The sequence below is a fragment of the Cricetulus griseus genome, chromosome 7 (assembly GCF_003668045.3).
Source record: "Cricetulus griseus strain 17A/GY chromosome 7, alternate assembly CriGri-PICRH-1.0, whole genome shotgun sequence".
Classification (NCBI taxonomy): Eukaryota; Metazoa; Chordata; class Mammalia; order Rodentia; family Cricetidae; genus Cricetulus; species Cricetulus griseus.
Window position 1 is genome coordinate 1,920,410 of NC_048600.1, and position 23,884 is coordinate 1,944,293.

General features: G+C 43.4%; 1 protein-coding gene across 1 annotated transcript in view; it reads right to left on the minus strand.

Annotated features, from left to right (window-relative positions):
- Positions 1 to 2,390: 2,390 nt before the first annotated feature.
- The window catches only part of Tgfbr3 (transforming growth factor beta receptor 3), a 180,519-nt gene continuing 159,025 nt past the window's right edge, over positions 2,391 to 23,884 (minus strand). Inside the window, exons 15-17 of the mRNA XM_027425899.2 lie at positions 19,598 to 19,645; positions 17,119 to 17,226; positions 2,391 to 5,589 (exon numbers count right to left, since the gene is read on the minus strand). Coding sequence (XP_027281700.1) covers positions 5,471 to 5,589; positions 17,119 to 17,226; positions 19,598 to 19,645 — 275 coding nt within the window. The 3' untranslated portion in view covers positions 2,391 to 5,470. The remainder of the gene's footprint in view (positions 5,590 to 17,118; positions 17,227 to 19,597; positions 19,646 to 23,884) is intronic.

A 23,884-nucleotide genomic window follows, 5' to 3' on the forward strand; every position in this document is an offset into this window, starting at 1 on the left:
ATGATGTTTGACTTACAAGTGACTTCCGTGAGGCAGGAGAGAAATCAGGGTTGACCCACAACCCTTGGGGTAGATCTGACATTGGTCTGCTTTTTATTACTGATCAGACCACCCTTTCTCAAAATTTCTGCAATAACGGGAAGGGAAAGCCAGATTTGTTTTTGGTGAAAACCAGACAGCCCATAATGCTTATGTAGGTCTCAGAGTTACAACATTTTCATTTGGGATGTGGAATAATTGCAGAACACAGTGAAAACTATAGCTGTTGTCATGTTAGCATCTTAGCTGGATCTCCCATTGCTCTAGTTGTCTTTTCCTAGGCTAGCTCATGCTACACTATTTTGGTTTATGATTTCACACCAAATCAATCTTAATGCCAACAACCCCTGTAACAATAAGTCTTTACTCCAAAGCCACCCAAGCCCTGCCACCATGTGGGTGCTGCCAGGCTGCCCCAGTTCCACCCGCCACCATGTTATGATCCCAAGTAACACACAGAGACTTATATTAGATATAAATGCTGCTTGGCCAATGACTAGGATTTCTCATCTGCTAGCTCAGTCTTATCATAAATATATGTATTCTATAAGACTTATCTTATTGGATGTCAGCCTGCCTGGGCTCACATGGTGACTCTGCAGCAGAGACCAGGAGGAAGAGAGAAGGGGCGATATTCTTCTTGCCCTTACTTATATATGAATCTCCCTGCTATGTCACTTCTTGCCTAGATCACCACTTCTTTACTACATTTCCCATAATCCTCCTTGACTCCTAGTCCTGCCTAATTTGCTGCCTCATTGGCCAAACAGTACTTTATTTATCATCCAATAAAACAAACACATACACAGAAGCACGTCCCCCATCAAACCCCCATTTTCTTTTCCTCTTGTTCTTCATCGTGATTGAACCTAGGTCTGCAGGCACACTAGGCCAGTATCCACCATTTAGCTACATCTCGAGCCCCTTCTCTGAAAAAAAAACCTTATAGTGTAGTAGAAAATGGGTGAACTTCAAAATAGACCCTTTAGTAGAACTGAATTCTCATCTGGAAGAAACAAAAATAGATCTCTCCTTCATATCCAACATATATGGGGCTCAGCATCCAAACCTTAAGAGCAAAAGTGACAATGTGTTAGGGTCTGTCTGGGGCTATAGAACCCCAAGAAAGCCAAGAAAGCAACAAGGGAAAGATAGGCATAGCTAACTACCTAAGTGAAAGACAATTATCTTGGTGATATATCTATTATGAACAGAATAAGAAGCCAATGGAATGAGAAGGAGACATTGGTCATGTGTGTGACACAAAATTTCCCCCATGAAGATTTTCTTAAAAACAGTTCTAAAAGCCAGGCGGTGATAGCACACGCCATTAATCCCAGCACTCAGGAGGTGCAGAGATAGGTGGATCTCTGTGAGTTTGAGGCCGGGCCTGGTCTCCAGAGCAAGTTCCAGGACAGCCAGGGCTACACAGAGAAATCCTGTCTTGAAAACCACAAACAAAAAACCCCAGCTCATTAGAAAAATGGGCAGGCCCACCCCTACCTGAGGACCTAGAGATAAGGTTAGTTGGTGGTTGCTCAATGAGAGTCCATCTCCTTTAAGGGCGTGACCCGTGGTCACTTGGCTGTGCTCCAGTGACTGCCTCTCATCCATGAGGTTATGAGCAGCACTCATATGGACTTAGTGGGTTATTAAAAAATGGGGGGATGTGAAGGAGGGAGGGATGAATATAGAGTGGATCTATAAGTAATTGTGGGGGGAGGAGTGAGGGGAAATTTCTAGAACTATCTCATCTATACAACATTCTCTCACCTGGAAAATGGTCTTTTGTAAACCCACTGGATCAAGCTTAATTGCATTGTTAAATCTCTCCCATCCAAATATATAAATTAAAAAAAAAGACACCAAACAGGACCTTGTTTGATAGCCTAGGCTAGCCTGCAATTTATCATATAGCCTAGGCTGTCTCAGAACTGTTCTCCCATCAGCCTCCTGAGTGCTGGAATTGTGGGTGTGAACCCACAGTTAGCTCTTCAAATCTTTTCATGTCAAAACCTCCTTTTGTAGTGATGAGATTGTCTTTCGGTTCTTGTGGTTGTTTTAGAGCACCAGAATGTAGTGTGTGTGTGTGTGTGTGTGTGTGTGTGTGTGTGTGTGTGTGTGTATGAGTGTGTGCATGCCCCTCGACACTAGGAGGGGTATAGAAAGTCAGGAATGAACTCTGGACACAGTCCCTCCCTCCACACTGCTTACCCCACCCCCTCTGCTTTCTTGGGCCCTTGCCTTTCCCTCCATTACCCTCCTCTTCCTCACCGGTCCTATTGCAGCAGGTGTAATCAGAGCTGTGTCAGCCCAAGAGGAGAATTTAGTGATGACAAATAAGACATGAATTGATAATTGATATATATCTTTTTATTATGCACAGATAAAAGAATTAAAATTGTGGTTATCAAAACTATAAATCTAAGCAGGTTCACAAAGTTGCTGACTCACAAACAGGACAGGTTACAGCAGGGGTGTTCAAACTGGCCACAGGGATTTTTTCAGGGTACGCTCTGACCCTCATAGATGAAAAATAGTAATGAAATCAGGCTCATTCAGAAAAAACCAGAATAGAGGAGTATTGTATTTGGAAACTGATAACAGTCCTTCCTAGAAAAATATCTGTCAGTTTTATGAATGAACCCCCAGATAAAACAAACAGGGTTAAAAAAAAGTTTGCATACACAACTCACCCGACAAAATGTGCTCTGTTTATACAACCAGCAGTACACTTATCATTCAAACCATGAGGTAGTTACAGTACAAAAAGAAGGGCGCACGCCTGTGCACCCCACACACTCAGGCACACCTGCCGAGAACACACACAGGAAACAGGATTTACAATCTCATTACCAGACGAGCAAGACACCATTTTGTGTTTAGGAAAAAACTGATACATGACCAGCTCAGGCAGAAGAAAAATCTCCAGCCTTTGAAAACACAACATTAACAGCTGGGGAACACCACAACATGAAATGCTACAGTAGAGCATTGCAGACAGCCACCTCTGACTTGAGTGTGGCCTCTGGTCACTGTGTGGCCCCCAGAAACAACACAAGACTTTGTAGGTGAAACTGGATTCAGCCAGTCTTAGGAAACTTGCAGAATATGTTATGAAAGTAAAGCTTGTACTTTGTATTAAGTCTGTGAAGGGCAAAGCGGTCAGAAATGCCGTAACAAGAGACAGGGGAGACCCTGGCTTTTTATACTTTGGAACATTCATTCCCCAATACTGATTGGGTTTCTTGAGCTGAGTATTAGACATCTAAGGAAATAAAGAGCAATTTTTTTCTTTTCTTTCTCCTTCTAAAAATCTTTTAGTTTGCAGCTTATAAATTTGTAAGTTAATTTAAGATCATAAAATCATTGGCAATGTACTATTTCTCTCAAAAATATACATTTAAATATATTACAAAAATCTTTAACTCTGTCCATCTAATGAATCTTTTTAATACCTTCCCATAGCTAATTTTCTAACAAGATGGAAAAGGTTTTGTTTTTGTTTTTGTTTTTAAAGTAACTGATTAGAAGAATTCACAGTAACTGAAATTAACTGAAAAAAACATTTCATGTGGGGTAACTTAAATTTCTCTAAAACATTTAAATATATCTTTATACAGACTTTTTGTAGTAAAATATAGCTATAAGTGATTTAAAGACTCTCGTCTTCTTTGAAGACATCTTTAAACATCTTTCTTTATACATAGAATATACTTAACAATTACATTCTGCTGAAGGTTAGGCAAAGCGCATTGTTTTTAAACACAGGTAGCGTAGAAATATCTAGGTCCTCCACAATGACAACTTCATGTTATAAAACAATAAACTGAAGAAAAATTTCTCTAGTCTTACACCATTTTGTCCCTACATGTGGAAATCTAAAATATTTTCAATGTATCAATGCAAATCTGAAGTATTTTCAATGTATCAATGCAAATCTGAAATTATTTTCAATGTATCAATGCATCAGTCTGAAGCTATTGGCCCTGAAGGAATCTGCTTTGGTTCAGATTATCCCTACTGAATAAAAGCTGTGCCTGCCACCCATCCAATTAGACTAGGGCGCAGTGACTAAGAGATTGTTTCTACCAGCAACACTTCCCACTGAGGTTTTTCAATCATGAAGCTTAGGCACAAAACAGCCTAACTTTAAAGGCAGTGGAGTTTGCTTGTGAGAATTTCAGGCTAGAATCTAGCTTGTTCTGCTTATAGAATCTTAAGTTGTTTGGGGGGAGAGGGAGGAGGGGATTCTGGAAAAGCAATGCTACTTGATTTGCAGGGGATCTGGCATAGAGAGTCCCCTCTGGGGTTCAGTTTCACCAAAGAGCAGTCACTGAGTTTTGTTAGGGTGGCAACCTATTACTTTGCCAAAGAACATTCTCCTGAAACCCTTCTGTGAGATTCTTTAACGGGAATGGCCCTTCTCCCTTTTCTCTCCCTCCTCAGGGAAGAACTGGTGACATCATTAGATGAGCTGGGGCCCATTCCTAAGGAGCTGCCTCCTGGAAGGGTTTGGCTTTTTTATAAAAGGCTCATCAGAAAGGCTGATATGTTGAGTTCATATAGTCTACCACATATAAGCCACATTCTGACTCTGGAAGCATAGAACATTTTTCAGGAGGGTGTGATCATATCTCCGATGTGCGATGTTACAGACTTGTACACACACACCACCTTGCAAATTCCTTCGCTTACCCTTCCCCCACCCCAAGTTTAAATGTTATCAGGATAAAATGTCAGAAACGGGCACAAAACCATTTTCTGTTTCTGTATGCCTATGAGAACAGACAAATTTGACCTTAAGACACTTATGGAATTGGCATGGTGTGGAGGAACAGGAATCAGCATTCATTTTGGCCCAATTAAAGGAATGTTGCCTTGATGAGTGACAAGGTGTATTCCCCCCACCAAGGCTAGCAAGCTAAAGGGGACCAAGTGGGTGTGGTAGGTCAGAAGTGGGCACCCAGAGAGAGATGCAGATTGGATATGGAGGGTACATTTCTTCTACTTTACATCTTGGTTCAGTTAGAAGAGAATCTTTGGCTATGTCTCCCTGGTTCTACTCTCCAGCTGTCGTATCCTTTTACTATCCCCGTTACTCTTGAGTAAAACTTACCACCCCGTATGATGGATGTTTGGACACCTGGACAAAGCAGCATTAAAAAAAAATAACTGGCATGTTTCACATTGAAACCCCTATCCTGTGAGGGGCTGGAGGAGAAGGCCACCAGCTTAGCTTTGTGAGTGACAGATGTCCAGGGGTCACATTTACATTGGCCGGGATGAGGGGGTGGGTACAGCAGGCTGTGTCTGTACTCTTGAACTTCACTCTCTCCCCACAGGGAACCCAGATCAAGCCTTCCAAGTCTGGACACGCAGCACTAGTACTGCCCCGGCCCTGGCGGCAGGGGTGGGCATCTGTCTCTGGCTAGGCTGTGCTGCTGCTCGAACAGGGAGTGCTCTGAGTACTCCCGATGCTGTGGGCTGCGCTGCTGTTTTCTGAGGCTGGTGGCGAGGTGGGGACTTGCTGCCTTCGTGCTGTCTCCCCTGTAGTGAATAAAGACATGTTACAGACTGTGCATTCTGGAAAAACGTGCCTGCATCCCTCCCCACCCCACTTTGACATTTTACCTCGTGTTTTTCTTAACTACAGGCAGAAGCAGCTAGCCCAGATTGGCTGGAGGGCCTTGCACTATACATTTTTCTGGTTTGCTGTTTTTCTGTTTCTTTTTCTTTTTGTTTGTTTGTTTTGTTTTTGTAAGAGTGCTTTCTATCTGGCCAGTATGACTAGGATCTGTGGTGGCTGATGACAAATACTCTGGATTCAAGGGCCTACAACTCCAGGGGTGAACCTTCTGAACACTAGGAAACCACAGAGCCACCATCTGCAACCATCTAACAAGTTCATGACCAAGAATCACATGACTGAGTTATACAGTTATACAACTAATCACAAAACTATCATGTTTTAAGTAAGTCTATCATCGTGTATTGCCAACCCCTTTTTGTGCTAGAATGGAACCTAGGACTTCAAACACACTAGGCATGAGCCAAATACCACCGAGCTATCCCCAACCCCTTTGCTTCTATGCCTTGTCTAAAACTGGGCTAGTGAAGTTGAGAGTCTGCTCTGGCTACAACAACATAAAAGCTTTGTGTGCCCCGCATGAGACCTATCTAAGCAGTAGGAGTGGGGAGTGGGCTGCTATGGGAAAACCTTTTGGGGCAAGGAGTTTGAGCTGTTTGCACTCAGGACCTGCAGTGGCTGCCAACAATCTCCTTGCAGGCTGAGGCTCTCTGCTGAGTTCAATGCATGTATCTCTCCCAACACATTACACACCCCACTAGACATTACACACCCCACTGCATTGCAGCTCAACCCATTCTTTGCGCCAAATGTGCAATACTCTGGGGAGGGAAGGGAGAGCTCAGGTCACACACATGGTTTGCATTTAACTGTGTAAGAGGTCCTCCAGTTAGCCAGTCTCTTCAGTAAAACCGGCCACACACACACACACACACACACACACACACACACACACACACACACACACGACTCTAGGTAGAGGAAAGTGACACAGACTCTCAGCCACAAAATGAATGTGTCACAAACTTCTCCTTTGCAGTCTCCAACCTCCACCAACTGAGAAGCCCCCAGTAGGCCTGGTCTGTTTGAGTTTTCCTGTCCTGCTGAAATACACATCTATCAGCCAGAGATAAGCAACCCTTCCTTCGGCTTCCTTAAAACACAACACTGCAGCAGCTAGAGCAGGCTCTGACCCCTGAGCCAGCTCAGGAACTAGAGGCCTTGCATTGCCTTCCTGGGGCCCCTCAAAAAATCTCTGCCAAAAGAGCCTTTTACAAAATGCAGAACCGGCTCATGCCCTGGGTCAGGTTTCAGCTTTATGAATCACAGCTCCATGGGCTTCTGCATCCACCTCAGAGCACCCGAGGCTACTGTGTGTGCATTTAGTCCTTGATTTCCTCTAGTTTTTCTCCTGGGATTGGAGGGATGGAGAGAGGATGGGATTAATATTCCCAAGGAGCAGGCAGATTATTCTAATGCTCTTCATGCCTTGGAATATTTTGTGTCTTCCCTAGTGCTGTCCCTTCAAGTGTGTATGCAATCAACAGTGGGAAGTTTGTTTCAAGGAAAGTGACATTTTGCTAAAAATTGACTTTTGCCCAAATGGGAGATTATTTCTAGACAACAATCCAATCTTTTCTCTTTCCCTCCCCCTCCAGTTTCCTTTCTCAGTCCTAGAGTTTGAGCCAGAGCCCTGTCCATAACAGGCACATGCTCTACCCCTGAGCTATCGGCCCATGTATTTCCAGCCCTTGATGTGTAGACACACACCCCTTTACAACACACATGTTGAGCCATTCTCAGTTGGGACCTCATGTTACCCATTAGAAAGCTAAGGTGGGCATAAAAACCCATCTGTCCATCCACCAGTCCATCTATCCAGTGCTGGAACTGAAACCAAGGCTTAGTCCTGGCTAAGTTAGCACTTTATTACTGGATTAAATTTCTAACCCCTGAACCTAAAAAAACCTCCCTATTTAAATCAAGGGCACACTGGTCTAAAGAAGAGATTTCTTAACACCCCTTTGGGCTCTGCTGGCCTTGAGGGCTTGGTCTCTAGTGGCCAAAGCAGGACATTCTTACTCATCTAGTGGTAAGTTCACATTTATCTCTTCCAGAACAGGGCGAATATTTGATTCACATCCAGGAAAAATGTCAGCACTGTGTCCTGCCCAGGAAGTCCGAATATCTGCTTCCTGGTATCTGTTTGCCAAATATAATTTGTTGCTGTGTTAGTTTATTTTAATCAGTGCCCATGAAGAAGAGATTTTGTAACTTTTAGAGCCTTGGAAACTCTCATGTGGGAAGCATTTTTTACATTACCAAAAGTAAAATCCTAAAGAGAGAATAAAAGAGCCCTATACTCAAGGTTGCAGGGCCTGCCCCTGAGGTGGGTGAGTCACACTAACCTGATACTCTGCTGACTTCAGTTCAAAGACCTGTTCAATCAGGGAGAATCTGTCAGGGAAACCTGCTGATCAATGTTGAAGACCCCTCCCCAGATCCTGGAGTAGACTGGCTATGGTGGAGTAGAGGAATCTATAAGCTCTGGGTTGGAGTGAGAGACCCTTCTCAATATATACGGTATAGAGCGATCAAGGAAGACACACAAGGTCAACCTCTGGTGTACATGAACATACACAGCCACTCACACACGCCCTCTGTGACGAACACTCACACATATACACACACTTACCCTCACAAACTAATAGTAATCTTAAGCCAAGAGAACCCTTCCACAGACCAGCTCATCTGTCCGGTTGCTATTTTCACATATAAAACCTAACATTTCTTTTTTTTAAAGATTTTATTTATTTATTATGTATACAACATTCTGCTTCCACGTATATCTGCACACCAGAAGAGGGCACCAGATCTAGTAATGGATGGTTGAATGAGCCACCATGTGGTTGCTGGGAATTGAACTCAGGACCTCTGGAAGAGCAGTCAGTGCTCTTAACCTCTGAGCCATCTCTCCAGCCCCCGTTAAACCTAACATTTCTTGATATAACCAGTTTTTTCCCTGATCCTCTGGCCTCGCCTCCTCCTTTCTTGTGAGATGGGAGAGGCACTGTAAGAAAATAAAGCATCCCTTGGGTGACAGGTGACAGCCAGGCATCATGTGGAGGAGAGGTGGGCTGGGAGGACCCTGTGGCTAAGCAGAATAGGCTCGGTGATATGTGAGATGTTCTAGGAAGGCTTGTTCCTCACACAGCAAATTTAGTCACCAGATTTTGTACTTTAAAATCTCAAACCACACAGGGGTGGAGAGAGTGGCAGGGAGGAGGAAGAGAGTAGGGAAGGGGCTTTTGGAGCCTTGGAGCACTCAAGACTGGGGGTCAGAGGTGGGGTTGATGGGTAGAGATGAGAAAAGCAAGGTCTCATGCCACTTGTCTCACATGATAGCCTGTGGCTGGGTTTGGGTGATGGGGATGATCTTTTAAGGAAGAGGAAAACGTATTTCCTAAAGGACAATGGCTTTTATTTCTGTAACTTAGCACAGTATCGTCCAAATCTTCATAACTGAATTCTTTTTTTTTTTTTAATGCATGTGTATGCATGTATGTCTTCATAGCAGTACATGCAGGCCCATGTGTGTTCAGTTGTGCACAAAGACCAAAAGAGGAAGTGGCTACCCTGAAGCTGGAGTTACAGGTTGTAGTGAGCTGCCTGATGTGGGTGCTGGGAACCAAACTCAAGTCTTCAAGACTAAGCCCCTTTCCAGCCCTCAAAGTGGATTTTTATCTGTAAGTCTTTTGTCTCACAGTTTCCAGGAAGACATGATGAGAGGTGTGACTAACATTGAAAGGAAGGTAACAGGAATCTAGGTTACTGAGCCCAAAGAAGACTGTGCAGTGTTCTGGAGACCATTATGGAAACAGAACCAGCTAGCTGTTCTTTATCTCCCTGGAGGTGAGGATGTAAGGAAATGAGCTCAAATGTCAGTGGTGGGAACACAGGTGAGACACAGAAAGAAGTTGCTTGGTATGGAGGGAAATTATTGGACCTCTTTCTTGGGAGATAGTTAAGCACGGGGTGAGCTATGGGAGTCAAAATTTTCCTTTGGGCCTATTTGTTGGTTGCAATTTTTCATCAATTGGTATTGTTTTCTGTTTTGTTGTTTTCATACACTAACTGCAACTAGTTGCAGGCCTCTAAGGAGGCTTAGGCTACTGCCTTCAGTTTAGAGAGCCTCCAGTCACTTCTTATCCATCTTAGAACCTGTTCCTTCCCAGGACAGGGGTGGGGTATAGGTTAGTTGTTGCCATGAGTCTGATGCTACTCCAAGGCAGAATTAGTCTTTCCAAATATTCTTCCTGTTTCTTGATTTTATTTCTAGCTATGGTCAACCTGCTACCAACTGCACTTTGATTTTCTGCATATAACATTAACTTGACTTTGTGAAAGATGGAATATACTCTGAGTCTGGCAGTAAGAATAAGAGAAGTGGAGGGAGTGGAGGAGGGCAGGAGAGACTGGTGGAGGAAGAGAGAAGCCTTTCTGGATCTTCCTGCCTCCTCCCGAGTGCTGCGATTACCCAGTTTATACTGTGCTGGGGATGAGATCCCAGGCTTCCTGCTTGTTAGGCCAGCATCCTACCAACTGAGCAACATCTCCAAACCCCTCCTATGTGCCTTTAAGAAGCCCTACATGTACCTTATTATTAAACAATTAGCCTTAAAGCTCTCTACTTCATTTTGCTGCCAGTCTTGTCATTTGAGCTGGGTCTATTTCCCATAGTTCCCCTGGCAGATGCAGAACTTCATGAGGTCCCTAGAGGTGAGACCCTTAAACAAGAAACACCTAAGAAAAGCCTCTTGAATGCCTGGGTCCTATAAAAATGTCAGATATTTCAGGCTGCTCAAATTGTAAGTAGAAAACAATCTACAGGCAGGAGCACTGTGTTTCACAGAGCGAAATAAAACACAGAAGCCTCGTCCTAGGGCTGCCTGCTCTGATTCCTCAGGCTTCTACTTGGTCATCCTCCACTGAACACACATACATTCTAGGAACAGAGGTCAAGCACACACTGAAAGCCCACTGAGTCAGGAAAAAGCTTCAGTTAGGAGACTCTCTGCAAAGGTCCATGTGTTTTCAGAGGTCTGAAGTCTCAATGAAGTCCCCCCCACAACCGCACTACCATGAAAAGGAGGTCACCAAGCTTGATGAAGGTTTGACCACGGTGGTAGGCAAGACAGCAAGTGGGCCCCAGTGTCAGAAAGATGGAGCTGGGTAGAGGAGAACCTGCTGAGGCTGTGAAGAGAGCAGGACCCCCTCTCTTCACAGAAAAGACCCACCTACTCTTTCCCAAATAGCCAGAAAATAGAGGGTTAAGATAATCACCTGCCACCGTCCCATCTCTGTCCATGTGCATCTCCCTCAATGATTCCTATCCCTCCCTTCTCTCCTGCTCCTGACAACCACGCTTCTTCCTGCTGGGGAGACTTGCCTTTCTGACAAACTCACTAAGTTGTTGCCGTCCTAAGACTTGGCCTCTGCTGGGATCTGGGTTTCCTTCAGAACTGCTGTTCATGGCCCGTTTGCTCTTCCTTCTCATGTATGTGAGTTCCACAAGAGAACACAGGGCTCTGTTGCTCACTAGTATTGCACCAGTGAATAAGCGAATCTGTGCTTGGCATTCACTAATAGCCAGGAGTATCACTGCATTAGTGACAGGATGAGTAGACTCGTGAACAAGCTAGACAGAGATAAGCATATACTAATTGGAGACAAACAAACAAATTATGTGTTAATAAGCTTATTATCTAAAAAGCAACACAAAGATGAAAGCATTGGAGCCATATGTCCTTCAAGTGTGTAGTGCAGAGTGGGAAGAAGGAGGCACCTATAGATGCAGAGCACCACCCATTGTCACGTTAGCACTGTGGCCTAATCCTGCCACCCCACCCCTTGCACAGAAGAAGCTGGAAAGACATTTCCAAGGATTTAGCAAAGAGGCAGATAAAGAAGCAGTGCTTTATAGGCACACATAAACTTGTTCCCCTCCTTAAATCTCACATTATGACAGGAAGAGAGAGAGGGAAGCTCTTTAAAGACAGAATCCCAGAAACCAAGACAACAGTGATAAAACACTGGGAATTGCTGAGGCACTGGGGGACCCAGAGCTGACTAAAGAGCCCAAACCTTGGCTCTGAGTGGCAAAGGCTGAGACTCAATTAATTCATGTCACAGAGGCTTCAAGAGCCCAGACAAACAGGCAGCACACACTGAAGGAGAGGTGCTGCTCAGGGCTTTACACAGTGAAGCAGACTCGACCACTGTACTGGGTGCAATACGGCTCCCCTGAGTTCCCTGTCTCTCTGCTAGGCTGCAACCTGCTCGTCCTCATCTTGGGGAAGAGGGTCATGTACCCTTTAAAAATGGTGACACCGAGGGTATGGGAAATACTCAGACACAGCTGAGGACAAGGTACTACACCTGGAGGGAGGTTCTGAGAGGACATTTACTTGCTTGGGGCTCAGCTGACATCATTGCATCATTGCTCAGTCTCACAGCTACTGAAGTCAAATGGTCTTGGTCCTCTAGTGAAAGCCCACACGTTTTGTTTCCTCCAGAACATGACATGTATTTGATTACCCACATTCAGGAAAAGTGTCAGTACTGCCCTGCCCAGGAAGTTTTCCTGTATTGCTATGTCAGCACTTTTTATTAATACCCATTAAAAAAAAGTTTCGAAACAGCAGGACCTATACCCAGAAGGTGGGAAACAGGAAGGCATTGAAAACCTGATGAGTCCAGATGAAAGATGCTGGTGGGGGAGGGGGGATGACACTGGGGCTTACCCATAAAACAGCCCCTTCAACACACTCTAAGGAAGCCTACATTGTCAGACCCTCCATATTCTTAGCTACACCTATATGGTTTTCAGACAGAGAATGCAGGCACAAACGAGGAAAGAACAGAACTTTAAAGAACAAAACAAAAGAAACTCAGTTCTCAGAATTTAAAAATTTCAAGGCAGTATTATAGGCATCTGAAAGACAGAGGACTAGTTAAAGAGGTTCATCTTTCAAATAAAATGATTTCTGTAATGAGAGAAGACAGAACATAGAGGCAATGAAAGGAAGAGAAAAGAAGCCAGGTAAAGTGAGGATGGGAAGTTTGAGGCCAGTCTGGGTCACACAGTGAGTTTAAGGCCAGTCTGTGCTGCATTGAGATAATCCTATATCACCCCCCTCCCAAAAAAAAAAAAAAAACCAGAAAGAGGGAAGAAAGGAAGGGATAGAGAGAAGGAGGAATAGAACAAAGGACATGCATTTCTAAGCTGAAAGCCCAATTAATTCCCAGCACAAAATACAAAAACACATCTAAATCAAGGGAGATTATTGTAAAGATGATTCCAGAAATGAAAGTCACACAGAGAGAATCAGAAATCTAAAGCTACATGTCCTCAAACCATCAGCAGCTATCTTAGAGATAGAAGGAAACGAGGAGTGCTTTCAAAATTCCAAAGGGGCTGTTTATAATCTAACAGTCTGTGCCATGTTCATCTATCAAGGGTTTCTATAAAATGAAGATATTTCAGACTCACAGCATAAAGGAAACCAGTATTTCCCATGTCCCCTGTAAGCTAAGGAGGAGGAAGACTTTGGATCTGTGGCATAAGACATTAGATAGGTCCAACTAGCTTAAAAATCGATTTAAGAGGGGGTGGGGGGAGAGTGAGAGCATTCATGTGTGTGAACAGCTGCTGGGCATAGGTGCTGGGCACCAAACCCAGGCTCTCCAAAGGAACAGCAAACACTCCTAAATGCTGATCCATCCCCAGCTACCCTCTTGTGGAAGAGAATGGGTGGCATGCCTGGATGTATTAAGAGATAGCAACAGCTGGCAGCCAGTGGATGGATTGATGATGTCTGGAAAACTAAACCATAATGGGGGATGGGATGCAGACAGGCAGGGAAATGCAACTGATCCTTGGAAAAACTAAAACCCATGGGAGAAAGAATATAACTATCATACTTAAGTGGCTAAGTTGTGATTAGCATGTTGGGGGGTGGTCATAATCACAGGAACAGAGAATATGGATCTAACCCAAACTTCAGTATGATTCTACTACAGGATAAAAAGGGGAAGGAATGCGTCATTAGGGCATCCGGGTAGAATCTAAATAAACCTCCGGTTTCTGCAGTAGGATGTTGACAGAGAAGATCCCAAACAAAAAGAAGCAGTGGTCTATTGGTGTTATAGATGCCAGTTAATATCCCAAAGAATCAGACAAGAGAAAAAAACCAAAATGTTACTGCAGAGAATGAGAAAAAGGGTGAGGCAGTGTATGTTGTGTGTGTCGGGGGCTGGGGGGTCTGGTTGTGCAGTAAGTTTTGCAGAACCAGTTCTGGTGTCACACTGTACACGTACATGAGGCTAACAATGTTTTCAACAAAACAAATGTAAGAGCTTTTGTCCTCTAGAAAACAACAGATGTATACCTCTGACTTTGTGACCCGTGTCACCAGAGGTGAGAAATCTTGGACTAGAACTATACCTACCCCCAACCATCCTCTCCCCTCTCCCCTGATGTCTAAACATGAAGCAGAGCTTTAAAAAGGGGCTTTCCAAACTAATGGAGCCCCAAAGAGATAATCTCATTGAGCCCACAGTTGTCATATGACCGTAGGAACCCTATCTTTTTAGAGCAAAAATGATTCCAGGGACGTAAAGAATCACAATTCAAATGTGTGGCTTGGTTTGTGCTTTGGGAAGGCTGGAAAACATAAGCAGAGGGGAGTCATCCAGATGAAGGGTTGTTTTTGGACACAGAAGCAGATGCAGCCTGAACCCCCAAATAGACCATATAAGGTCTGAGTTCCACAGCTGAACTTATTATGGAAATTAAGAAGGGCTGAGTTAATGTTTGGATGCTCATCTCTGCTTGCTGGTCACAACATTCTGACCATCCCTGTTCATCTAAACTTGCTGCTGGCTGACCCATACCAGACATTTACTGGGTTCTGAACTGAGCCCTCTTTGTGTTTGTGTAGCACTAAGATTAATTATGAGCTGTGCATGAAGTGAACTGGGGGCCACAACTTTGACTGAAAAGCAATTCTGGAGCAGTATCATAAGCAAAGTCAACAGAGTTTAAGCCCAAAGGACAGTGTCTATAGTAGGCCTTTTAGTTTCTGAGTTGGCATGAACATAAACTGTTTGCTGGAAGGGACTTTTGTTTGTATTTAATCTATGTGCAAACTTTATTTTTGTATCAACAATGCTTTAAGCTCCCCCTCTGGATGAAACAGGGTGAGGCACACCCACCTCCAAGTTCAGTGAGCAGGACACAATACAGTCAGGCTTTCCTCTCTATTGGCTTGGCTGTGGACAAATCTGGAATTAGCAGATGGACCTCTGTGGGGTGTGCTTCCACAGTGAGTACCATTGGCTAGCCCTATATTATGCCTGGGCCTGGTTTCCTAGCCCAAGATGGGCTGTGTGGGGTTCAGGATCAGTTCTAAGACCGAAGGCAACCAGTGGCTGAGCAGACACATGGAAAACATCTGTGGGTGACCAGCCCCACATAAAATCCTCAGGGCTACAGCCTCCTTGGAGTGCCTCCAAGTTCATTCCCAGTAGACAACGCAGGGTGCCAAGTGCCCTGGAACCTCCCCTGTGCAGGAGGCTGGAAAAAGTTGCAAGGAACTATTAGACTGAGATCTAAACATGTCAGTATTGCTGGGATAATATTATCTACTCCAAAATTCTACTCTGCTAAAAGCTGTCCCTTTTGGTTGTTTTTTTTTTTTTTTTTTTTTTTTTTTTTTTTTTTTTTTTTTTTTTTTTTTTTTTTTCCTGAGCTTTCACATGGAGGAAACCTCTTCAAATGATTCACATCATTTATAAAACACTCAGGGTCATCCCACTCAGGGCTTAGTTTTCTGTGACATGAAATGCATTTCACTCAAAGGATGTTGGTTGGAACAACAAGTTTTGAGAACTCAACGCTCCATGAGTAAATACTAAGCGTTTGCCACTAGGTTGACTTTGGAGAGCAGTCTGGCCAGACACCAAGGGCTTGTTTCGAACTGTGCTATAATCTAAGGGATATGGCATTTGAAGTGAAAGGCTGGTGAGAAAAGAATCAGAAAAATCTAACTAGCAAAAGAGCTCTGTCACATATATTTCTCAACAGTTTGAGGCTGTTTAGCAACTAACAGAAAACACAGGGGCTGGGGAGGTGGCTCAGGGGATAAGCGCCTGCTGTCTAGGTATGAGAGCTGGTGTTAGAACCGGCAGAACCCATGTGAAATCCAGGTAAGGTTGGTGGCTAATTGTAATCTCAGCATTGGGAGGCAAAGACAGGATCACTGGAGCAAGGTGGTTAGCTGTATCAGCACTATTGAGAATTCTGAATTCACCAAAAGACCAGGCCTCAATACATAAAGTGAATGATGGGGAACCACCCAAAGTCAGCATTGGGCCTCCACACGTGTGTTCGAACACACACACACACACACACACACACACACACACACACACACACACACACCCCTGCACATACATTCACACCCATGAGGACATTCATACATTAAGAAAACTAAAAGGTATGATGATGCCTGAGGCTCTCTTTAGTAGTTCTCTTCCCTTCAAATTAGTCATCCTGGTGAGACTACCTGAATGACTCAAGCTGAGGAGAAGACTATAGGATTCAGTGGGATGATGGAGAACGAATGAAGTTCAAGTTTGCCTCAGAATGACCAGTCTAGCATAGTTTACCCAGGCTCACAGCACAAACTACAAGTACCCCAAACAAACATGACTTTAAAATGCCATCCCTTCCTAATTTGTAGGAAAGTTTAAAAAGCACTGGGGGGGTATGTTTTCTTCCCCACTGAGTGAGTGAATCAGCTTTTCAACAGGGTTAACCTGGGTGCTGGCTGGAGGGGAGCTTCAGAATTAGGAGGTGGGGACAGGAAAGTTTAGCTTTAAAATTTTTGTTTCACTTTGTTTTTCTAATCATAAAAATATATTTTGAAATTCTAAGCTTTGTAAACATAGGAGAAACTTGTTTATCAAAGATGTTATGAGCTAAAGGCCAGAGGATCTTAGTTTAGAGTCATTGACAGGGATGCTGGTGGCCCTTGTTTAGTGCCCCTGGCATTTGTGGTAATAAGCAACTGGTTTCTCTCATCACATGCTGGATATCTCTCAGTTTATTCCAAAGTCTTTCTTTGGAGGGATTTTTCTAGTTATGTTTTTTAGTTTCAGTTATGGTGTTGGTGATATTCAGCTTCTAATAAAGCCATGCTGTTATAGAATTTAAGGGAAGTTTGTGTAGAACTAGCAGAGGATAAACCTCTTTTCAAGCATCCCTTAGGCCAAGTTTTATTTTTACATGACCCAATTTATACCAAGTATGTAAGTATAAAAATAGTGGAGGTGAACATATCTTTTGCTTATTTCATCCATTCATAAAATTGCCGAGTGTCTGCTATATGGCAGGTGCCGAGATGGGTGTAAGCAGTCACGCTCACCTGTGTGGGAATAGATGTACCACAAGGCCCCAGTCAGGAGTGCTCCAATCACAAACGCTGCAAACGCAATGCCCATCACGGTTAGCGTGTCCAGCCCATGGAAAATCTCTAAAAAGAGGGAAACACATACTCTATGTAAATCAGTATTATACACTTCCATTTGATTCTCACTTTACAAGCACAGTCATAAAGTAAATTCAGACACACGTAATAAGGGTTACACTGAATTCCACATTTTGTTACTGGCAAATTTTCTGACAAAGGAAAAGATGGATCATTTGGGTTTTTAAGTAGTCTGTTAGTAATTTATTCTAAGCAAAGACTTTTTTAAATAAAAAAATTTAGGTTTATCTTTATTTGTACAACTCTTTTGCTTAAATGCATATATGTGTACCACATGTGTGCCTTTGGAGCTCCTATCCTAGAACTGGACTTACAGATGGCTATGAGCCACTATGTAGGTGCTGGGAATTGAACCCAGGTCCTCTGCAAGAGCAACAAGTGCTCTTAATCACTGAGAAACCTCTCCAGGTCCCCCAAAAAGTCATTTTTAAAAATAAGATTTATGAATTTGTGACAGTTTATATCTGTGGTCTCATTGTCCTGGTCTGAGAACCTAGGTAACTTGAAATTTCACAGCTGTAAGGTACTTAAGAAGGTAAAGTAACATGAGCTGGGGCATGCCCTTAATTCCAGCTCTGGGAGGCAGATTAATATGAGTTCAAGACCAGCCTGGTCTATATTGTGAGTTCCTGGCTAACTAAGGCCTACAGAGTGAGACCCTGTCTGGGGGGTAGGAAGTATGTGTTAGGGGGAAGTGAACTTCCATTGTCATTGCTTCTTCTTGAGTACTTCTGAACAATGAGATTCTCACTACACAGACATCACAGCCTTAGTGAACTCTGCAATGTTCTTGTGAACACTTACAGGGTACAAGAGATGAAAGGGAGTGAGAAAAAAAAGAACAGAATAAATTACTCTTGTGCATTGGAACACTGCGCTGACTCCACAGTGAGCCAGCCCTCATCTTAACCCCTAAGTGCTGCCTCATTTTAAACAACCTGCCTTTTGTCTCCTCTCCAACCCCCCATCTTTCCATGAAGAAATTTATTTCTCAGTGGGTTGTCATGTCAAGTTTTATGGTCAGCAAAACATAAAAGAACTAATTGTTCCTCTACTCGGCAAAGACAATTTTATATTTGCAACTGATTTCGGTTCATAGAAATCGGATATTTCCTTCCACTGAAGAACCACTACCTATGAGTTAGGACTAGCGGCTAAGGAAGTGTTTGGTAAAATAAAAATCTGTATATACGTGTGTGTGTGTGTGTGTGTGTGTGTGTGTGTGTGTGTGTGTTCGCACAAAGTGAAGATACAAACTCTCCATGATCTAAATACATTTCTTCTTTCCACTCCATTCAGAAGCAATACTAGCTGATCACTCTAGAAATGAAATCCTTTTGCTTTTGAACTTACAGGACACAAAAGCTTCAGTTATATGCAAATGTGACCCCCTGCAGCCCTTCACAAGATCCTGTTAAGTATCTCCAGATGAAAGGAGTCAGGAAGGGACCACAGCTCCTCCATCCATGTGCCTTCGGGTGGCTTCATTTACATTCTGGAAAAGTGAGGGTGACCCCACCCACCACAAGATGAGTTACTACAACAGGGGAGCAGTCCTGGGAAGGAACTAGAAACCAGGGAGAGCCTAGTGGAAGCTAGAATGACAGACTGTCCACCAGCTTAATGTAGCCTGTGGGACAGCTCTATATGGCGTCTGTTACTGAGTTTGTGGTACTCCTATTCCATAATCTTCTGGAAATAAGACACTTAGGACATGACATTAAAAGGGTTTCTATAAAAGTTCTCTAAAGAATGACTTGCATCCAGCACTCAGGAGGCAGAGGCAGGTATACCTCTGAGTTCAAGGCCAGCCTGGTCTACAGAGAGTTCCAGGACTGTCAGAGCTTTGGGTGTGTGGCTAGAAGTCAAGGGGGAACCCTGCTTCAGTGACACTGATAACCATGGAAACTCAAATATATACAAAATGATATTATGACCTACATTTTTCCCAAGTCATCATTTCGTACCAACGGTATTGAACTCTCCTCTTGCTTGCCCTCTCAGCTCTCCCCATAAATGGTGCTGAGCAGGGAATCACCCTTGGGAACTTGAAACACTCTCCCAGCACAACAGGAAAAAAAGCACGAAAATCATTAACTTGATAATGTGAGGTTATAGCTTCCCACTCAGGCTACACATGTTAATACGGCAAAGGTACAGAGACCTCAGAAAAGGGAGGATGAAAGGAGGACAGAGGAAAGGGGGAAAATAGTGTGAGGTGGGGAAAAGAGGAACAGGGAAGAGGGAAGAAGCCCAGAGCTCTCCTTTATCAGTTCACTTGGCAAGTGTTCTGCAATCAACACATTCTTAGAAAAGCCCAGAGGCATTATTTGGAAATAGTTGCACAAAGACTTACGTGGAGGGGGAGGAACTGGATTGGACTCCTTAGTGTTTGGAACATTTTCTGAAACAAAAGCATAAGTCACAATGCATTCCATTTTCGCAAGGGATCATTAGACTCAGTAGAAGGGCATTTTTCTATCTGTGAATAAGTGTGTGTGTGTGTGTGTGTGTGTGTGTGTGTGTGTGTGTGTGTGTGTGTGTGTGTGCATGCTTGCGCATGCGCGCCTAGGCTACTAGGGCCAGAAGAGGGTGTTGGATTCCCCTGGAGCTGGAGTGGTTGTGAGCCACCTGACTTGGGTGCTGGGAACTGAGCTCTTGTCCTCTGAAGAGCAGCCAGGACTCTTAAACTGCCGAGCTACCCTATCTAGCCCCCAGCTCATAAATACCCTGTGACCCCACTGGCAACATTCCTCTTAACATATCAAAAGCACATCTCACAAATGTCAGGCACTGCATTTTGCTAATGACCAATTCCAGGGGCTCTCCAATTTGAAGGGAAGTTGAAGACAAACACATCAATTTAAGGACTTTGAATCTGACAGTGTGTGCATGTATTCATCTTTATAGTAACCTATACAAGGGTTCAACTCCTCCAATATCATGCTTCTCCAATACATTCACAACACTGGTCCCCCTTTTAAATATTCTTTTAAGAATCTACAGCTTTTAGCCATAGTGGCACAAGTCTTCAATCCCAGCATTTGGGAGGCGGAGGCATGGAGATCTCTGTGGGTTCGAGGCCGAGTTTGGTGTGGTCTACATAGTGATCAGGATTTCAGGAAAGTCAGAGCTACAAAACTTCATTTCTTATCTCCTGAGCCCCACAGGGTTTAGTTCTGCTCCACTCCTCTGCAATACCAGACCCTCCCTCTTCCCACCATGTTCCAAATATTTTCTCTTACACAATTCCTCCAAAGTGAATTCTCCAGAGACACTCCCTCCCCCCAGTGACTACTCATGGTGTACAGAGAAAAACAAATTCAGTCTGTTTACCATGAAACATAGCCCCTCCTCCACTTCCCAGGTCCTTCATTGATGCTGGTGGTTTCTCCTTATTTAATGCCCCCTCTGGTTCCTTTCTGTCCCCAATTTACCACACTTTATAAGCTAATTTCTGTTTGGCTGGCCCTGTTTCTCTCCTTCAGGGCTGACCTCTCCCACAGCTGCTCATCCCACCCCTTTTCTGTGACACAGGTCACATTTTAACACGATAGACTGGCAAGGAGTGTCGAGGATCCCAATATTTTTCTTGTCCTGCCTTTAGGGGAAGCCTCACAGAGGCATAGAATCAGACTTCCAGGAATGCTTGGTGAAGGGTGATTAAAATGCTGACACCCTTTTGGAAAATGGAGGAAATGAGAAATAAGATGACCAAAAATATTTCTGTGCTTCCATAGTTCTGCAATGCTTCATAGTCTTATAATGCCACAAGGCCAAGGTTTTAAATGACGTTAAACCCGTCCTTTCAGGCAGTCAGAAAAAGAATTTGCAATTACTATTTTACAAATGAGTAGTCTGAGATTCTGATACCCTGTGACTAGCCCAAGTTCACAGCTGGGAAGCATCAGGGAAAGAGCTGAACCACAATTTCTGACTCCTGCTTCATGGGCTATGGGGGAAGGAGGAGGTCCCTGTCCTTAGTTGGGGAAACTCTGATTTAGTAACTGCTTATACACAGAACTCGCTGCTATCCACAGTGAGGTGAGCCTAAACTAGGGTGAGAACACTGTGGCCTGAGATGGAAAATTGTAATTTGAAATGATTTATTTAAAAAAGAAAAAGAAGAATATTGCATGAAGTGAAAATTACATGAAATTCAAGTTTGTCCCATAAGCAATGTTCGGTGGCCGTGCGCAGTACATGTGATCTACAGCCATTTTCCTGTCACAGCAGTAGAACTGGACACTTGAGGCAGGGGCTGGATAGTCCCCAAACCAAATCCATTACCTATCCAGCTTTTTATAGAAAAGAACCCCTGGCTCAGACACCATCTTTCGCTTCAGAGTTTAAAGGTGGTATGTACTCAGCTCTTCTCGGTGTCTGATTTATCATTTGTCTTTGATTTTGTAGCAGAACAAAAAAGGACTTGTGGAATTTAGACCAAAATAATGAAAGTTGGTCCTTACAAAATTAAAAATAATAAAGTTGATAGTGTGAAAGGAGATGAGATTCTAAGTTCTTTTTCTTTTTCTTTTTCTTTTTCTTTTTTTTTTTTTTTTTTTTTGAGACAGGGTTTCTCTTCTGGCTGTCCTGGAACTCCCTCTGAAGACCAGGCTGGTCTCAAACTCACAGAGGTCTGCCTGTTACTGCCTCCTGAGTGTTGGGATTAAAGGCGTGGGCCATCACCACCTGGCAGATTTGAAGTTCTTGAAGTTAACCATCTCAATTGGACCAAGTCCAGTTCTGAGAAAGCAATTGGTAACTGTGTATGGCCCCCTGAATCTGAGCATCATGGTTGCCCTTTGATGGTGATACATTCAAGTTATACTTCAATACGATTACTAAGAAAACTAAGTTGTTTTAAATGTTAATTCAGGGGCCAAGCACAGTGTGTAATCCTATAATCCCAACACCTGGGAGTTAAAAGGAAGCAGGCAGGATGACCATGAGTTTGAGGCTATCTTTGACACATAGCGGCAACAGGCCAGTTTGATCCACTTAATGAGAATCTGTCTGTGATAGTTTGGTTTGAAGAGAGTCTCACTGAGGGACTGTCTATATTGGGTGGTCTGTAAGCATGTCTGAGGGGGGCAATCTTAAATTAATTATTGGGGAAGATCCATCCCAGTCTGGGAGGCCCTATTCCCAAGACAAGGGTCTTACATAAGACTCTTGCATAAGAGTGGAGAAATGGAGTTGAGTATACACAAGCAAGCAAGCAGGCATGTATACATTTCTCTCTACTCTCAAGGGACCTAGGGTGTGATGTGACTAGATGTTACAAGTTCCTGCCTTGAGTTCTTCCCAGCAATAGACTAGATTAGGATTATAAACTAAATAAACCCCTCTTCTTCCATGTGGCTGTTTTTGTTTGGATATTTTATTATAGTAGAAGAAATGAAGCTAGGACATAATCTTAGGAAAAAAAATACAACTTGGTACGTAGAACTTACACTCATTAAACTACCTATAAAAAAACATTTTTTTTCTAGGGGCTAGAGGAATGGATCAGTGGTTAATAGTACTGGCTGCTCTTCCAGAGGTCCTGGATTTGATTCCCAGCAAACCACAAGGTGGCTCACAATTATCTATAACTCTAGTTTCAGTGAGTCGGATGCCCTCTTCTGACATCTGACACACCAGACAGGCAAGATGTATTTTCTGGCTGGAGATGTAGTCTAGTTGGTAGAGTGCTTGTCTATTGTGCACTTTCCTGGATATCAGCTTATTGGCAGCAACAATAACACTAACTCTGACATTTGTAGATTTGTGTAATGCATTAAAGTAGACAGTGTCAACATCTCTTACCTCACACACCAAGGAACTCTATGAAGTGCAAGCATCTAACCACAAAATTCACGTACTTCCAAGAAGCAACAGTTTGATTCACTGAACTAAGTGCAAAGGCACTTGAGGTTCCCAACCATGGGCATCACACAAGAAACATATACACACTTCTGGGAAGAGCTCCATCCAGTCTTCCGCTGTGGTTACTCAGAATCCCCAAGTGGTTTAAAAAGAATAATTCTCCCTGAGGGAGACCTCACAGCTAAGAATTTGGTTTTTATGGCAAGGCCTTTGTGATGGATAGCATTGTTTAAAAATTCTTAATGGATTTACATTGTGATCTAATACTCTTCCCCTCACCCCAAATAGGGCTCTCCCAGAGAACTAAACAGAAACATTCATGCCTTATTTCCTTGTGTCAAGCCTCTGCATGACCATCTGTGCCCACACTGCAAAGCTGAGGCTCCAGGAATTATCCTCTAACATTTCTTGTTCCCCAACTCCCCACAACCCCTGAGTCTAACAAAAATAGCTCCATCTCTTCCAGAGCCTGAATCTGCCCGCTAAAAAGAAAGGAGCAGCCGTATTTACTTAGGAAAAAGACTGCTAGGAATCCTAGCTATTGCTGTAAAGAGAATCTTAACAGTGAGTTTCTTTTCAGAAAGAATACACTATAATCAACATTCTGGATCAAATCTTTTCACATACTCTGGGCAAATTTTGGTTTACCTCTATAACCAAAATCTCCCTCTTTAGATAGTGAGGCATGGCTTTCACCAACTGGCATGTCTGGAGTAGGTCATGCATGAGTAACTGACCACAGCTATTGGCCTCCCATTTTAATTGGGTTCTT